This window comes from Peromyscus maniculatus, chromosome 21, assembly GCF_049852395.1.
Source record: "Peromyscus maniculatus bairdii isolate BWxNUB_F1_BW_parent chromosome 21, HU_Pman_BW_mat_3.1, whole genome shotgun sequence".
NCBI lineage: Eukaryota > Metazoa > Chordata > Mammalia > Rodentia > Cricetidae > Peromyscus > Peromyscus maniculatus.
This window is the reverse complement of record NC_134872.1, coordinates 28405242-28422756: the sequence shown is the minus strand read 5'-3', so window position 1 is coordinate 28422756 and position 17515 is coordinate 28405242. Positions and strand designations below refer to the sequence as shown.

Sequence of the window (17515 nt, the reverse complement as noted above, 5' to 3'; positions counted from 1 at the left end):
CCCGAGCTGTGGGTCATTTGTCTTGCTTTGGTCCCTTGCTGGACAGGTGCCAGGCCGAGGGAAGAGTCAGGGCTTTGGAGCAAAAGCCTCCTCTGAGTCCCTGTCTTAATCCCATCCAATGAGCCATTTTAAAGGGGATGGTTCAGGAGTGTTAAATATGTTGACAATGCACAAGTGCCGGCGGTATATCGCTTTATAAGACAGTTCTTCCAAAAGGAAATCTCAGACCTATGAACTGTTCCTCCTCCCTGTCACCCTGGCCCCCAACAGCCTCCGGTCTTCTTCTGTTTTCCAGTCTCCAAACCCTTGATAGAACTGGACGAATACACTGTGTGGCCCTTTGGCCCGTGTCTTTTATTGAACACTACATTTCCCGAGTTGATTCATCTTCTAGCATGTTGTCACCCCGCCCCTGTTTACACCGCGGCAGGTGGGCTACCACGGCCTGCATATCATTCCTTCCCTCATACACAGGTGGGCTAGTTTCATCTCTCGGCTGTGCCAATAGCACTGTTAGGAATGTTTCTGATTGGCTTCTTTTTCGTTTTCTTGGCCATGGACCTGGGCGTAGAATTGTTGGTTACATGGTGATTCTGTCTTTAACTTTGTAGCAACCGGCAGTGTTTTTCACAGTGGCTGAACTGAACTATTTTACTTTCCTGGCATTGTCTGAGGTTGCAATTTCTGGCAATCTTGTCAGTATTTTTTTTCCTCTCCATTATTTTGAGAGTTGGCACCTCATTGTGGCTTGCTCTTCATTTCCCTAAATTATTAATGATGTTGAAGATCTTTGTGTATTGTTATTATAGCTCTTTGGGAAGATACCTGTCTAAATCTTCTCTTAATTTTTTAAGGTGTTGTTGTTTGTTTGTTTGTTTGTTTGTTGAGACAGGGTTTCTCTGTGTAGCCCTGGCTGTCCTGGAACTTGCTCTGTAGACCAGGCTGGTCTTGAACTCACAGAGATCCACCTGCCTCTGCCTCCTGAGTGCTGGGATAAAGGTGTGTGCCACCAAGACCCAGCAATCTTCTCTACTTTAAAGAGAAGAATGTTTGTGTTTTTGGTTTTGGTTTCAAGAGTTATTATATATTTTGGATATTTTTTTTAAAGATTTATTTATTTATTATGTATACAGTGTTCTGTCTGCATGTATACCTGCAGGCCAGAAGAGAGCACCAGATCTCATTACAGATGGTTGTGAGCCACCTTTTGGTGCTGGGAATTGAACTCAGGACCTCTGGAAAAACAGACAGTGCTCTTAACCTCTGAGCCCTCTCCCCAGCTCCTATTTTGGATATTTTATTTTTAACAAATAATGCAAATATCTCTCCCATTCTGTAAACGCTCCTTCTTCTTCCACTCTCAATCCCTCCTTCCTCCTCTTCTCTCCTCCCCCTGCATCTCTTCCCTCCCTTTCCCCCCCTCCTTTCTCTCCTCTCCCTTTGCTTCTCCTTCCTCCTCTCCTTCTCCCTGCCCCTGTCTTCTTCTCTCCTCTATTTCCCTCTCCTCTCCTTTCCTCTCCCCCTCCTCTCCCCCTCCCCCTCTCTCCCCCTCCCTCTCCCTCTCTCTCTTTCCTTTTCTCCCCCTCTCCCTCTCTCCCCCTCCCCCTCTCTCCCCCTCTCTCCCCCTCCCCCTTCCTTGTTTCTGTCTTGCTCCCTTTGCTTCACTATGTGGCCCGGGTTGACTTTGAACTCATAGCCCTCTCGCTGAGCCTCCCCAGTGCTGGAGTCACAGGCGCACCACCATGCTTGTTTCCTTTGCTTTCTTACTGCTGATGCATTAGATTTGTGAATTTTGATTAACTTCAGTTTCCCTGTGTTTCTTCATTGATGTTTTTTACTGTAATGTCTGAGAACCCATTACCAAGTGCAGGGTCATAGAAAATTAATTTTATTTATTCTCTGAAAGACTGGAGGCTTAACTTTATGTGTAAGTCACTGATCCATTTTGAGTTAAGTTTTATATTCAATTAGGCTCACCTTGGCTCTTTCCGTGTGTAGACATTTTCTGTGTATGGGTTTATTTTCATGTTGTCAGTCATATTCATGCCACTTATTTGTGTGTGTGTGTGTGTGTGTGTGTGTGTGTGTGTGTGTGTTTGAGACAGAGACTCAGTCGATAGCCTTGGCTGGCCTGGAACTTGCTCTGTAGACCAGGCTGGCCTCGAGCTCATTGAGATCTGCCTGTCTCTGCCTACCCAGTGCAGGGACTAAAAGTGTATATCACCATGCCTGGCTCTGTGTGTGTGTGTGTGTGTGTGTGTGTGTGTGTGTGTGTGTGTGTATGATTATATATGAATATATATATATATATATATATGACTATATATTTGAAAATTTTACTTATTTGTTTTTTATAGATTTTGAATATATATTTGAACATTTTATGCTGGGGATTGAACCTGGGTCCTCTGGAAGAGCAGCCAGGTGCTGTTAACCACTGAGCCATCTCTCCAGCCATTTGTTTGTTCGTTTGTTTTTTGAGATATGTTTCACTATGTAGCCAGGCTGTCCTAGAATTTGCAGTGATCCTCTTGCCTCAACCTTCCCAATGCTGGGATTGGGATTACAAGTTAAGCCCAGTTACCCTGCTTATATATGTTTGTTTGTTTGTTTGTTTGTTTGTTTTTGAGATGGATCTCTCTATGTAGCTCTAGCTGGTCCAAAACTTCCCATGTAGACCAGGCTGTCTTGTAGTACAGAGATCCACCTGCTTGCACATCTCCTGAATGCTGGGTTTAAAGGAGTGCTCCACCACACCCGGCTTTGTTATGATTATTCTTGCCATTTGCTGTATATGACCTGAGTTTCTTGTTTCTCTTCCTCTAACAACAGGATCGTGGGGTTGACAGCTCCATTTTTCAGAATCCCAAAAAGCTTCACCTGACTATTGGGATGTTGGTGCTTTTAAGCGAACAAGAGATCCAGCAGACGTATGAGACCCTGCATCGTTGTAAAGAGGAATTCATTAAGTATGTAACAGGCAGCGTAGGGGGGAGGGAGGGCAGCCAGGCTGGGTCTTCAGTATCCCAGGCTTGTGTGCAGATGAGGGAGCTGGATGACATGGGAATCGGCTCGTGAGAGTCAACAGTGTGCTTTGTTGGCTCACTCATGAGTGCATAATAAGATCTGTCTATTTTATGGGCATGAGTGTTTTGCTTACATGTGTGTATGTGTGCTTTGTATGTGCCTGGTGCCCACAGAGGTCAGAAGGTTTCAGAGCCCCTGGAAATGGAGTGACAGATAGTGGGGAGCCACTGTGTAAGTGCCGGGAAACAAAGCTTGGTCTTCTGCAAGAACAGGTGTTCCTAACTGCCGAGCCATCTCTCCAGCCCTGAATCATTCATTTGTAGTACCTGACATTGGACTATCAACTGAAAGTTTGAAAATTGACTTAAAACATGCATTTACAGTTTAAATTGTACTAATTGAGAGGCAAATTTGGTTCTTAAGCAGAACACCTCATTGTTTGATCCAGAGTAGTATGTAACTATGACTTCAATGACTTCAAAAACACACATTCACCATCCGGTTCACCATCTGTGGGTCAGGAAAGGCAGGGGAGGACAGCCTAGGCTGGGATGAGAGAGCTGGAGGACCTGGGAGTTTTATCGTTTGTTTGTTTATTTTTCATTTGTGTGTTTATAAAGAAAACCTATACACATGTCATGACACACATGTGGACATCCGAGGACAGCCTGCAGGAGTCAGTTCTTCCTGCCCACCATGCGCTTTCAGGGATTGAACTCAGGTTCAGACTAGGCTGCCAACATCTTGATCTGCTGAGCCGTCCCTCTGGTCTGTATCAGGAGACCTACATGGGTTTCATTGGGCTGAATCAAAGTCCTGGCAGAGCTCTGATCCTTTTTAGTGTCCTAAGGAAGAATACCTGTTTTCTTGCCTTTAAAGTCCAGCTTTGAGAGGCTTCCCACGTTATGGTTTCTTTTCCCACCTTTACTTCTAATGTTGCAATTCTCTGTCCCTTCACTTGTCACCTCTCTGTGACTGCAGCAGGGACAAGCTGTTGGCTTTTAAGGACTCTGACTTGATTAAATCCAACTGCAGTCAAATTGGTCCCTGTCTTCGAGTCCCTTAACCAAGACGTGAAAGAGAGTGGTTCTCTTGGAGGGCCTATCCCAGTAGCTCAGACAGTATTGCAGCATTCCTTAGGAAGGAGATAATGCTCCTCCCCCGCCTCCTCTCCCCTTCCCCATCCTTCTCCGCCTCTTCCTCCATCTCTTCTTTTATTTATACAGAACATGATCTTACTGTGTTGCCTCGTTGCCTGCCTCAGCCTCTTGAGTGGTTGGGGTTTCATGTTGCCTGAGCTAGTCTCAGATTCTGCCACTCAGACAATCCTCCAGCCTTAGCTTCCTGAGAACCAGGGTTCCAGGTTCTCCAGCACAGGACTGCATCTGGCTAAAGTTAAACTGAGAGGAGGAGGAGGAACGGGAAGGAGAGGAAGGCGGTTGTGATGATGTACATAAGTAGTTCCAGGAGGCTGAGGCCCACCTGACTCTCAAGACTCCACCTCAGCAATGTAAAACATCAGTCTAATGTGGTATGGTGGCATATGCCTGTGAGTCCAGGACTTGGGGATGGAGGTGGGTATCAGGAGTTCAAGGTTATCCCTGACTACGTAAGCCAATTGAAAGGAAGTGTGGGCTTCATAAGACATTGTCTTGAGCAATCAAACAATCTGCCCCCAAATAAAAAAGTAAAAACAATAAAGGAGTAAATATAGATTTTTTTTGTTTTTGTTTTTTTCGAGACAGGGTTTTTTAGTCAGTACGAATGTCATCCCAGCACTCAGGAGGCAGGGCTGTGGGTTTGAGACTAGCCTGGTTTATATAGCAAGTTACAGGGCAGCCAGGGTTACATAATGAGACCCCGTCTCAAAAAGAAAAGAAAAGAAAAGAAAAAGGAAATCAACTCAGGTACTCTCTCGGGCCAGAATGACTTGTTACTTATTTTTTCTACTGTAAAAATTTAATTTACACATATATCTAACATCCAAGTGTCACTTCAGAGAGCTCCTTCTTCTTCTCTCCCTGTCTCTTTCTTTATAGTTTCTGCTATTTTTCTCAGATGGTTTTCTCCTTTGAAGCCAGCTCTTTGCAAGGGGTTTGTGGAGATGCATGGCGAGGCAGGCACCAGCGGGTCTGAGTTGAGGTTGGGCTTTCTGTCCTTCCAGGCTTCATGAGGTCAGTCCCTGACCACCTTGCTATGACTAGCACAGCTCCTGAAGTAGTACAGCCTGACAGAGAAAGAAGCACAGGAGCGCGGGAGACACTTGCTTTGGAAGTGTCCTGATGGCAGTGGCCTTGACAGTGGCCAGGACATAAGGACGTTCCTAATGTCCTTGGGCGTGCATCGGGAGGAAATGACTAGGACATTTTTGGCACAGCCATTATTTCTTCTGTTATTGGTCACCTTGAAGTCAGGACCCAAAAGTACCCTTTCTCTCTTTTTACTTAAGATTGATGAAGAGAAATTTGGAAACTAACTCACGCACACAGATTTTAGAGAATTCTGTTACTGGGCAGGGAGATAGGTTCCTGAGCCTTTGCACAGCTTGGGTCTGGGAACCCTGCCCAGGAGCGATGAGGAAATGAAGAAATGATAGGCAATAAGACAGACAGACAGACAGACAGACAGAAAAGCTGGGATTGTGCGGGCTGGGCTCTGATGGAGAAGCCATGGTACCCGGCACGTTCATTGTATGTAGTTAAGTGGGGAGGTGCTGCGTACAGCTGAAGAGGCTTATTACATGCAGATAAACAAGAAGGCGGGGGTATCAGATACAGCTGCACCAGGAAGCAGGTTCAGCCTGTCTTGATAACCTCGGTCTCTATAGGAAGCAGTCTTCAGGCCATAAACATCTGGGAGGAGGGGGGCCAGTAGACATTTCCACACACACTGTCAGCATTCAGACCAGCTTAGCATTGTTCTTGGCCTCACCCAGGGAAGACTTTTTTCACCACCATGGGACTGAAACATCAGGGTCCCTGACATGTCGATAGCACACATTCACTCAGGACTTCATTTACTCAGGGCTTCCTCTGCTTCCCGCAGTGGCTCAGTGGATAAAGTGCTTTATGCACAAGCATAAGGACCCGAGTTTGTATCCCTAGTACTCAAGTAAAGCCAGATGTGGTAGCACACATCTGCAGTCCCAGCACTCCTGTGTTGAGATGGGAAGCTGAGAGGAAAGTGCATGGACCAACTAGCTTAGAGTATGCAATGATGAACACAAGAGAGCCTGTCTCAAACAGGGTGGAAAGCAAGGACCAGTGCCTGAGGTTGTCCTTTTGTCTCCATACAAGTACCAATGGCGTGTGTGTGTGTGTGTGTGTGTGTGTGTGTGTGTGTGTGTGTGTGTGTTCATACCTGTATGAGCGCAGGCGCGCGCGCACACCCAGGTATGAACACACACACACACACACACACACACACACACACACACACACACACACTCTTTATTTTAAAATTCCAGTTATTATATACAGGTGCCATACTATTCTAACATGGCCCTGTAGAGAAATGGGTCACCTAAGCTGGGCATGGTGGAGCATGCCTTTAATCCCAGCATTCTGGAGGCATAGACAGGCGGATCTCTGAATTTGAGGCCAGCCTGGTCTACAGAGTGAGTTCCAGGACAGCCAGAGCTACATAGAGAAAGAAATGGGTCACCTGGCTCACTGGGCAGAACAGGGTAAAAAGATCTGAAGTTTTTCTCTGTGTTGCATATCAGACTGTGTAGTGCAGTGATTTGTTTGGGGGCCAGTTTTCTGCTGTTTCCTCCTCCTCCCTCCTCTCTCCTCCCTCCTCCTCCTCTTCTTTTCTTCTCCTCCTCCCTCTCCCTCCCTCCTTCCCTCCTTCCTTCCTTCTTTTTCTTTTTGAAACAGGGCCTCACTATGTAACCCTGGCTAACCTTGAACTCACAGACATCCACCTGCCTCTGCCTCCCCAGTGCTGGGGGATTAAAGATGTGTGCCACTACTCCCGCTGTTTTATTTTTTAAATCTTACTTAAAACTCAAAACCATTTGGTGTTCATCATTAGATAGTTGCAGTTTTCTTTGTAAAATAAAAAATATTTAAAGGTCTCATACTTCATTATATTCTCAATTCTCTTTTTGCTAAACTAGACTGAAAGTAGCTACATTTTTCTGGCTGCCAGTGAGATTATCCTGCTAAGAGAAAAAAAATGTAGCGTTAGATAAAATATTATGTAGCAAAGTATTTGTTCTTGCCTTAAGAAAACCAGGCCACAGGTTTGAACCACTGAGTTTTAATCCTGAGCTCTGGGCAGACCTGGCCAAGTACTTCCCTTTTGTGTATGTAGTGCCTTTTGTGACTCACTGCCAAATCAGAGCCTGGAAACATGTCCGAGTCAGTGTGCACTGGGAATAAAGAACAGTCCTAATAGTTCTAAAACTCTGACATGACAGGATGAAAGTGGTAATTGGAGTTTTTCAAATTCAGCACAGCTTTTGAAATAGGACAAAGTTGCCCTGCCAGAAATCTGCAGTGCATGCAGAAAGATGTTTGAAGATGCTTTTTTCAAAAAGCTGGGAAGATTGGAGACCAGCAAGTAAAATAAGACAAGCCCCCCACTCCCCACCTCTGTGCCCCCAGCCCTCTTCTCCTGCCCCTCTGTGCTATGCTCACTTGTTCAAAACATCTACAGTGCAAACTCCCTTCTGTGATGTCAGGTGAGGGGCAGGTGTTGGACTGCTTAGAGAAGACCAGTTTCCCCAAATGGGTGAGATGCCGCTTAAAAAAAATTGTATTAAACGCTGACAAGTAGATTGTCTTTTGTTTTCCACTTAGGTTTGTCCTTTGCCCTCAGCCTTTGCAGTGGTACCTTGAGGAAGTATGCCAGTGTATAATGGCTGTAAAGATCCCAAAATAAAATGTGTAAAGGGAAACAGTGGAACCAAGAGGACCAGTGTAGACTGTGCTGTAGCTGAATGTGATGACATTTCAAGTTGGAATATTAAAACAAACGTGGCTTATTTGGGATTTGATAAAAGCGTAATGCCATGTGGGTATTTGAAGGATCTGGGTCGTTGAGATCTGGAGGTAGTTGTTGAAACTAAAAGATGCTGCCTAACCAGAACCCAGATTTCTGTTGAAATTCTTAAGCTTAAGGCTCATGCAACTCTATTGATTTTGAATGAATTATTCAGTGTTGAGGAAACTCTGATGCTCAAATGTGTCCCTTGTGACTTTTCTCTGTGGGATATAGGACAGAAACAGGGCAGTGGCACTAAGTATTTGCTTTGATAAATATGAGCCACCCCTTGTCACTCCAGTGTCTGTCTCCTGAAGCCTGAGAGTTCCTCACAGGCAGGGCTTCAACAAGTAAATATAGAGGGACAGGACTGGGGAGGAGAAACCAGCTGTGGACAGAGGCTAATTTCTAATTGTTGTGTTGGAGGTCACCTTTAAGCCACCAGACAAAGCACATTTATCAGGCAAACCACTAGATTTCTCTCTCCTGCTCTTTATTCTCTTTCTTGATAAATCTGTGGGTAGTTCACAGGTACTTCCATTTCTACTCATAAGTAAGCTTGGGACCCTGTTGAGTTTACCCAGCTTTTGTTCTTGGTACCCCTATCTCACTCCAAGGATTTAAAGTCCTCAGCACCAAGGGAAAGACAGTGAGGGAGAAATTCGACCTTCAGGTCAAGGGGAAGAGTAGTGGTGCTTAAGCATTAAAATTCGGTACGGTTTGATGACACAAGTATACTTGAACAAATTCTAGAAAGATACCAATTCATGATAGTTATTACCTGATCAAAACCAGTAGGACAGTCTGTATAGTGGCTCTCACCTGTAATGTCAGTTCTTGGGAGAAGCTTGCCTCAGGTTCAAGCCAGCCTGGGCTACACACTCCTAGGACAGCATGGGCTACATACAGAGCTACATACTCTTGTGACCTGTCTTACAAAACAACAAAACACAGCATGATAGGTTTTTAGGAGAGAATGTGGGCTCTCAGTCCATTCAAGTTTAGTCAAGTCAATCTTAATATAATGGTAATGAGCAGCATATCTAACAGACTCTGCAGGTGCTAAAAAAGGCTCACATCGTTCTTACATGAGGCATTAGATACAACCTAGTGAAAACATGGTAGTGCCGATCTGACTAGGCAGGGTTAGTTTTTAAATTGTTTTCGGTTTTTTTTCAGTTGTGATTGTGTGTGTGTGTGTGTGTGTGTGAGAGAGAGAGAGAGAGAGAGAGAGAGAGAGACAGACAGACAGACAGACAGACAGACAGAGAGACACACACTATGGGGTTCATGTGCCGTGGCATGCTTGTGAAGGTGAGATGACAGCTTTCGGGGGTCTGCCCCCCTCCACCTTATTGAGGTTGTCTCTGCTATGCTGGTACCCAGGAGCGGTTCTCCTGTCTCCCTCCCCCGTCTTGCCATAGGAGTGCTGGGATTACAGATGTAGGCCAGTGCATCCGGCTTTTTTACATGAGTTCCAGGGATCAAACTAAGGTCATTTGACTGGCCTTGCATGTACACCCGCTAAACCATCTCACCAGCTCCACCAGGGTTAATTTTAAAAGCAGAAGGAAAGCTAGAACAGCACATGCTTCTGGTTCCAGCTGGAAGACTAAAGCACGAGGATTGTTTTAGTCCAGAGATTTGGGCCTGCCTGGGCAACTTGATAAGACCCGTGTTCGTTCGTGTTCTCTCTCTCTGTCTCTCTCTCTCTCTCTCTCTCTCTCTCTCTCTCTCTCTCTCTCTCTCTCCCTCTCTCTCTCTCCCCCCCTCTCTCTCTCCCTCCCTCCTTCCCTCCCTCCCTCTCTTCTCTCTCTCTGATTTATTTTATTCATTCATTCATTCATTCATTTATTCATTTATTCATTTATTTATTTATTTATTATGTATACAGTGTTCTGCCTGCATGTATGCCCGTACACCAGAAGAGGGCACCAGATCTCATTACAGATGGTTCTGAGTCACCATGTGGTTGCTGGGAATTGAACTCAGGACCTCTGGAAGAGCAGCCAGTGTTCTTAAACCTCTGAGCCATCTCTCCAGCCCAAGACCCTTTCTCTTTATGTTTTTGTTTTGAGACAGGGTCTCATCATGTAACTCCGTCTGGCCTAGGACTTGCTATGTAGATCAGGCTAGCTTCCAGCTCAGAGAAATCTGCCTACCTTTGTCTCTTAAGTGCTTGCATTAAAGGTGTGTGCATACTATGCCCATTAAAACCCTATCTCTTAAAAAACAAAGCAGTGTGTGTGGTGCAGTTAGTATAAAGTTGATTGTTAAAGCAAGTTTCCTTGCGTGTACTTGGTAGACTAGATGAGGTTTCAGGCCTCTGTGACCTGGAATGTTTTGAAATGTTCTTTATCTTAAGCACAGCCCTAGGGAGACTTCTGCGCGGGGCCATAAATGTTGGTTGGTTGGGTGCAGTCTTTTCTTGCCTGCTCAAGCTCCTTTCCTGCTCAGGATATTCTCATATGGTGCTTGGGCATGGCTGCAAGCCCAGCTTGTCCACTGCCCTGCAGCCTGGCACATGGGTGAAGGTGGCACCTCAGCTGCACTCAGTGCTCCAAGCTTGTCTTGTTTCTTAGCCAGTACCGGCACCCTTGGTTGTCTGAGACATGTTCATTCAGAGTAGCCCCATGCTGGCCTCCTCCAGCCACCCAGTCTCTGCAGAGACTACACCATAACCGTTAGTCTGCCTGTCTAGCAGGTGTAAGAGTACCCCAGTGGCTGCGGCTCCTCCTCACTTCCAACATCTCCCACTTGGAAGGTAATTCCACAGGAAATCCCCCACCCAGTGATCTTGAGTGTTGAAGGTCTTGGTGGGGACACTGGATGAACTCCTAAAGGAGCGAGGTCTTCCCAGCTGAATCCAGTTTGATGATCACAACATACAGGGCTTGGAAGGAGCAAAAGGAGGAAGTTGTGAGGCACAGTGACAGTCCAGTGGTTTCCCATGGGGAGCTAAGGTGCAAGGCAGACCTAAGGAGCAGGTCTCAGGGCTCCCAGTAGAGCCCAGAAAAGGCCATGAGATGGCAGGCTGTGACTGCATTCCTCTCAGCATTGCCCAGAGCACCTTTCCCCAGATGGTGGGCCATCCATTTGGTGTTGACTAGAGACCCGTGAGCACCTGCTTTATTTAAGGCATAGAGATATAAAAGAGATGGTGATGGGGCCTAGCCATATGATGCTTAGGGAACACTATATAGTTGGTGGAGCTTTCCTGGCTTTCGATGGGCAGGAAACTCTGATGAAGCATATGTCTGTTAGAGGCATCTGGGATGAAAACGTGATAGTGGGAATATTCGGGACCACCGTTGGTTCCCATCACATGACACTTTTTCAGTTTCCAAGGCTGGACCTTCTCATGCACCCTTAGGTCACACAGGTGCAGACTCTAGTCCCTGGAGAGGTAGGGGCTGCATCCTGGCTCAGCAGTTGAGAAGTTGTGGAGAATGGATCTTCAGTCATCATCACCCTTAAGATTAAGGGATTGAAGTCTCAGAGGAGGAAACTGAGGCAGGGAAGAAAGAGAAAGCATTCAGGGGGTAAGGGGAGGGAAAGAAGCTCCTCACTCTAGAGTCTGGTTGGAATCTTGCTAGCCAAGAGTTAAGAATTTTGACACAATTAACAAGATTTGCTGTGAGGATCACCTAAATAAAAACAATACTCTCTCTCTCTCTCTCTCTCTCTCTCTCTCTCTCTCTCTCTCTCTCTCTCTCTCACACACACACACACACACACACACACACACACACACACACACGCACACGACAGGTGTCTTAGTTAGGGGTTCCGTTGCTGTGAAGAGACACCATGACCACGGCAACTCTTATCAAGGAAAAACAATTTAATTGGGGTGACTTACATTTTCAGAGGGTTAGTCCAATATCATCATGGTGCTCCATGGTGTTGTGCGGCCAGGTGTGGTGCTGGAGAAGGAGCTGAGCATCCTACATCTTGACTTGCAGACAACAGGAAGTGGTCTGTCTCACTGGGTGTGGCTGGAGCATACATGAGGCCCCAGAGCCCGCCTCCACAGTGACACACTTCCTACAAAAAGACCACACCTACTCCAACAAGGCCACACCTCCCAACAGTGCCACTCCCTATGGGACTGTTTGCTTTCAAACCATCACAACAGGGTTTCTCTGTGTAGCCCAGGCTGTCCTGGTACTCAATCTGTAGAGCAGGCTGTCCTCGAACTCAGAGATCCACCTGCTTCTGCCTCCTGAGTGCTGGGATTAAAGGTGTGTGCCACCACTGCCTGGCTGTTCTTTTTCTTTTATACAGAAACATTTCAAACGGGAATGTTACAATAGCAATGAAGAGTCCTAAGTTTAACCTTCTTCCTTTCCCAGCTGTGAACCTGTACCTTTTTCAAGATCACAAACAAGATTAAGGATGGATGTTTGGTGGTTTAAAGGAAAATGGCCTCTGCCGGGCGGTGGTGGCGACGCCTTTAATCCCAGCACTTGGGAGGCAGAGCCAGGCGGATCTCTGTGAGTTCAAGGCCAGCCTGGTCTACAGATCGAGATCCAGGACAGGCACAAAGCTACACAGAGAAACCCTGTCTCGAAAAACAAAAACAAAAACAAAAACAAAAAAAAAAGAAAATGGCCTCCAAAGGAAGTGGCACTTTAGGAGATGTGGTCTTGTTGAAGTAGGTGTGGCCTTTTTGGAGGAAGTGTGTCACCATCATGTTGGGCTTTGAGGTCTCCTTTACTCAAGCTTCCCTTAGTATGACACTCAGTCCACTTCCTGTTGCCTTCTGATCAAGCTGTGGCCAGCACCATGCCTGCCTGCACCCTGCAGTGCTCCCTGCCGTGATGGTAATGGACTGACTCTCTGAAACAGTAAGTGAACCACCACAATTAAATGCTTTTCTTAAAAGAGTTTCCATGGTCATGGTGTCTCTTCACAGCAATAGAAATCCTAGCTAAGACATGTTGTCAGAGTGAAAACCTGTCTTGGGATCTAGTATAGTAAGGGTTCCTCCAACCCTTATGCCCTTTGGGTTTTCTTTTTTCTATTTGTAATCCTGTCTAGTGGACCTGGGACTGTCCTATGATGTCATTTACCAAAAGAAATTCCTTAGGAACACTTAAAGCAGAGTGTGGTGGTTTGGATGAGAATGGCCTCCGTAAGCTTCTATGTTTGACTACTTGGTCCCCAGATGGTGGAACTGTTTGGGAAGGATTAGGAGGTGTGGCCTTGCTGGAGGAAGTGTGTCACTGGGGGTGGGCATGAGGTTTCAAAAGCCTATGCCATTCTAGTTACCTCTCTGCTTCATGCTTGTGGATCAAGATGTAAGCTCTCTGTTCCTGCTCCAGCACCATGCCTAACAGCCTGCTGCCATACTCCCCTCCATCATGACCCTAGACTAACGCTCTAGGACCATGAGCCCCAATTTAAATGTTTCCTTTTTTAAGTTGCCTTGGTCATCTGTTTGGTCTCAGCAGTAGAAAAGTAAGTAAGACACAGTGTATGTTCAAAAGTCAGCAGCTTCAGACGTGGCTTTTGTCAAGACACTTAGGGTGACATCTCTCTTTTTTTTAAATTTAATTTAATTTAATTTTACAATACAATTCAGTTCTACATATCAGCCATGGATTCCCTTGTTCTCCCCCTTCCTGCCCTAAGGGTGACATCTCTTGAGAAGCTTGTACCCATATGTAGTGTGTACTGTCGTTTTCTTAGACTTGCCCACCCCCTCTTTTTCTCTCTCCCCTTTAATGCCTCTGCTTAAATCCATATTAAATCTCTTCCTTAATAGACTCAAACACTACTTTAAACACACACACACACACACACCAAACATCCCAAATAAACAAACAAAACCCCCAAACAACACCTTGGTTCGGCAGCTGTGGTTGCCTGTGCTGCCATTCCCTTGTGGCAGTTCCCTAGAAAGGGACTTGTTGCACAGATGAGTCTAGGAGGCTTTTCACTGATGTGGGCAGGTGGTCCTGAAGATGTGTTATTGGTATGCGCAAGTAGTGAGTGAAAGAGAGCCTCCTGTAACGTGTAGAAATAATGAAGAGAGAAGGGCCAGCACAATAGAATGTCGTTGCCAGTTTTGTCATCCTTGGCTCTGTCTTAAAGCTCATCCGTGAGTACTGGGACCTGGTGTGGTGCTGAACATACTCTTGTGTGTTTTGCAGTTGTGGGCATTGGGCATTTAGTAACTTGAAATTAGAAGGACAGCTAGAACCCCACCGGTCTGTTCTTAACTACTTGACTGTGCATACTAACCATCTTTCACAATACTGCAGCCTTCTTTGCTTACACAGCTGTACAAACCTGATGTTTTTCCTTTGGCAGCGACATCTCTGGAGGCAAACCCCTGGAAGCAGAGATGGCAGGGATCGAGTACATGAACGACGATCCTGGTATGGTGGATGTTCTTTATGCCAAAGTCCACATGAAGGATGGCTCCAACAAGTAGGTTTTTAATGTGTACTTATTTGAATTAAAGGTTCCTAAAAGCCTGGGGCCCTTCTAGGCTTGAAGGCTGTCACCTCAAACTCCTTCTAACTTTTCTGTCTCAGCCTTCCAAGTACTAGGATTCCATGTGTGCACTAACATGCCTGGCTCTTTGTTCACTAAAGCAAGTGTGCTAACACATTTAGGGAAGGGTTGGTTGTGGGAAAAAGTGTCAGACCGTTAGCCTGAAAGACTCTTTGAATAGTGGATGTTGATCATAACAGTCAAATTTTTGTGGAAATGGACTGGGTGTTTTTCAGCGTAATAGGAGAGGCGGGAAGGAAGGTGATGTAGGATGGGTTTCATGGATGATGTGATGGTAATTTGGTGAATACCAAGACAAAATGGTGATAATCTCTTACTGCCATGGAATTATTAAGATTAAGCTATATAGAATGTTAAGAACAAGACGGTCATGGTGGCACAGGCCTTTAATTCCAGCTCTTGGGAGGCAGAGGCAGGCGGAGTTTGAGGCCAGCCTGGTCTACAGAGTGAGTTCCAGAAAGCCTGGGATACATAGAAAAATCCTTTCGCAAAAAACAAACAACAAACAAGTTAAGAACAGTACTTGGTATGTGTTAACATCATCTAAACATCAGAGACTGATTACTATTTTAATTTTTATGATAAATATACCTACATCCCTCTTAGAAATTCTCCACCTATAATTCGGGCTCTTTCTCTTATCTTTTAAAAAGTTTTTGTTACATTTATTTATTGTGTGTATGTGTGTGTGCATGTGGGTGGAGGTCAGAGAATGGATTTGCAGGAGTCAGTTCCCTCCGTCTACTCTGTGGGTCCCTAAGATCAAACCCGGGGGTTCAGGTGTGACAACAAGCTCTTCTGCTCACTCAGTCATCTTTATAATTGTTTTATTCTGTGAATTAGGTTAGCCTGAACTACATGAGACCTTCTCTTAACATAACAAACAAAAATTCTTCCTCCTTTTGAGAAGTAGTTTGCTGAATTATAAAAGGCTTCTAAATGCTGTTACATTTTATTATGCTGCTGTTTTTAAAAATATGTGCTAATGTCACTATCAATGTTATCAAAATATTTGAACACTGTGAAGTTGTAAAGCCCATGATGGCTGCTATACATTCTTAAGATTTCTAATTTTCATCTGAAAACTCAAGTTTTATTATTGGCAGAAACTGTTGATAAGTGTTTTCTTTCAAGTTCTTCTTAAAGACTCATACCTCCAAAGTCAGCGCGGTGGCACATGTCCTTAATCCCAGCAGTCAGGAGGCAGAAGCAGGTACATCTCTGAGAGTTTGAGGCTAGCCTGGTCTACCTAGTGAGTTCCAGGCCAGCCAAGCATACATAATGAAGTCCTGTCTCAGAAAACAAAAACAGTAGCAAGAAGGATAAAGAAAATATCTCCACATACCGAGCCTGGTCAGCCATAACTTGCCTGTCAGTGTTCTCTCGAGTGTTCTCTCAAGTGGGCAGAAACTGGTTCAGTGCCCAGTTCTTCCCGACAGCTGTCTGCCTAGGTGTCCAGGCAAGTGCTTCTTACATAATGGCAGTTTCACCACAAGAATGCTAAAAGGCTGTGTGCTCAAGGAGCAAGATTCAATAAAGCTTTGTTCTTTTCTGCTTTATCAAGGATGACTGAGGTTGAACTTCTTCAGATGTTAGTGAAGACTGTTACTGGTGAAGCACTCAGATGCCACCCCAGTCCCCCAGCTGAGGGACTGGCACTTCCACCTGCCGATGCTGCATTCATTAGTTTGAGACCGTATTTCACACCTTAGCCCAGGCTGGCCTGAAACATCAATTCAATCCTTCTGCCTCAGCCTGCTAAGTGCTGGGATTTCCAGGTCATGTGACCATTCTGGGCTACACCACTGCTTTTGCACCATGATTATAAATGTCATCCAGCAAAAAAATGGCAGAATATGTTGTCCTCCATGGTCAGCATGTGCTCTGCCACTGAGCCGTGCTCCAGCTAGTGTTTAAGGCTGGTCATGAGACCAGCCTAGTGTTGAGTGGGTGCAGGTGCTTCATGTTCGAGCCTGGCAACCTGAATTCATGTAAGGGTGGAAGGAGGCTGGCATCAGAGAGCTGTCATGTGACCTCCACATGTGTGCCCTACACAACTCCCCACACTGATGAAATTCAATTTAGAAGTAGTTTTGCCATCATGGCCCCCCTGATGTTTCAGGACTCCACAGAGTACACCGGGGGAACTCGTAGTCTGAGATTCCTCTCTCTTAAGACTGGGTCATTTCCGGGGAAAGTATAATCAATTAAGTTTCGGTTAGCATTTGTGTGCCCGGCCAGAGCCGAACCCGTGTAGAGCTCCTGCGTACTCTGCTTGAGGCCTGGGTTTGGTTCCCAGCACTGCACACTTTCTTTGTGTGATCTTTGCAGTATTTGTACCTCGTCGAGGCTGCTGTGCAGATGCGCACTTCCAACTCACTGTTGTGAGACTGAAATCCATGCTGGCTTATAGACACACAGGTAACAGGGAGGCAAATGGAAAATTACTTGGGATTATAATCTTTGATTCCACATAATAATGAAAATTTTTTCATCTACACTTCAGCTCTGTTTTAGGGCACACAGGGCAGAGACCAGACAGTTTAGTTTACTCTGTTCTTGGCTTCCAGAGGGGAGCAGAGCGAGCTAAGAAAGGCTGATGGAGTTACTGCCTTGAGTGTTTTCCCTGGTGGTTGCCCTTTGTTCTGCTGCTGAGACCCTGAGTTCTGGAGGTCTTCACATGCAGAGGAGAACAGGTTTGAGAATGGGAAAACGCAGACCCATAGAAGTGAGTTTCTTTTGAAGACAGTTATCACACTCCATCTGTCCCCTCCCTAATGGAGAGCTCAGGTCTCAGAGGCCAGTCCATCCTAACTTTCCCCAAAAGCCGGCTCTTAGACGTTTGGCCACTCTCTTTGTCAAAGCTTTGTGAACTGAAAGGTGAACTGCCATTGAGTCTATAACATGATCAATCAAGAATGGTTTTGAGTCATCCCCATTTCGATTACTGCTCGATATTGACTTTTGATCGTCT

The 17515-nt window shown here is 45.6% G+C and overlaps 1 protein-coding gene across 10 annotated transcripts in view; it reads left to right on the top strand.

Moving 5' to 3' along the window:
* Positions 1-17515, top strand: part of Ascc1 (activating signal cointegrator 1 complex subunit 1) — a 107157-nt gene that overhangs the window by 42746 nt on the left and 46896 nt on the right. For all 10 annotated transcript variants that reach the window (XM_076557199.1, XM_076557198.1, XM_076557201.1 and 7 more), the window contains 2 exons: positions 2833-2969; positions 14335-14454. In XM_076557199.1, coding sequence (XP_076413314.1) covers positions 2833-2969; positions 14335-14454 — 257 coding nt within the window. The remainder of the gene's footprint in view (positions 1-2832; positions 2970-14334; positions 14455-17515) is intronic.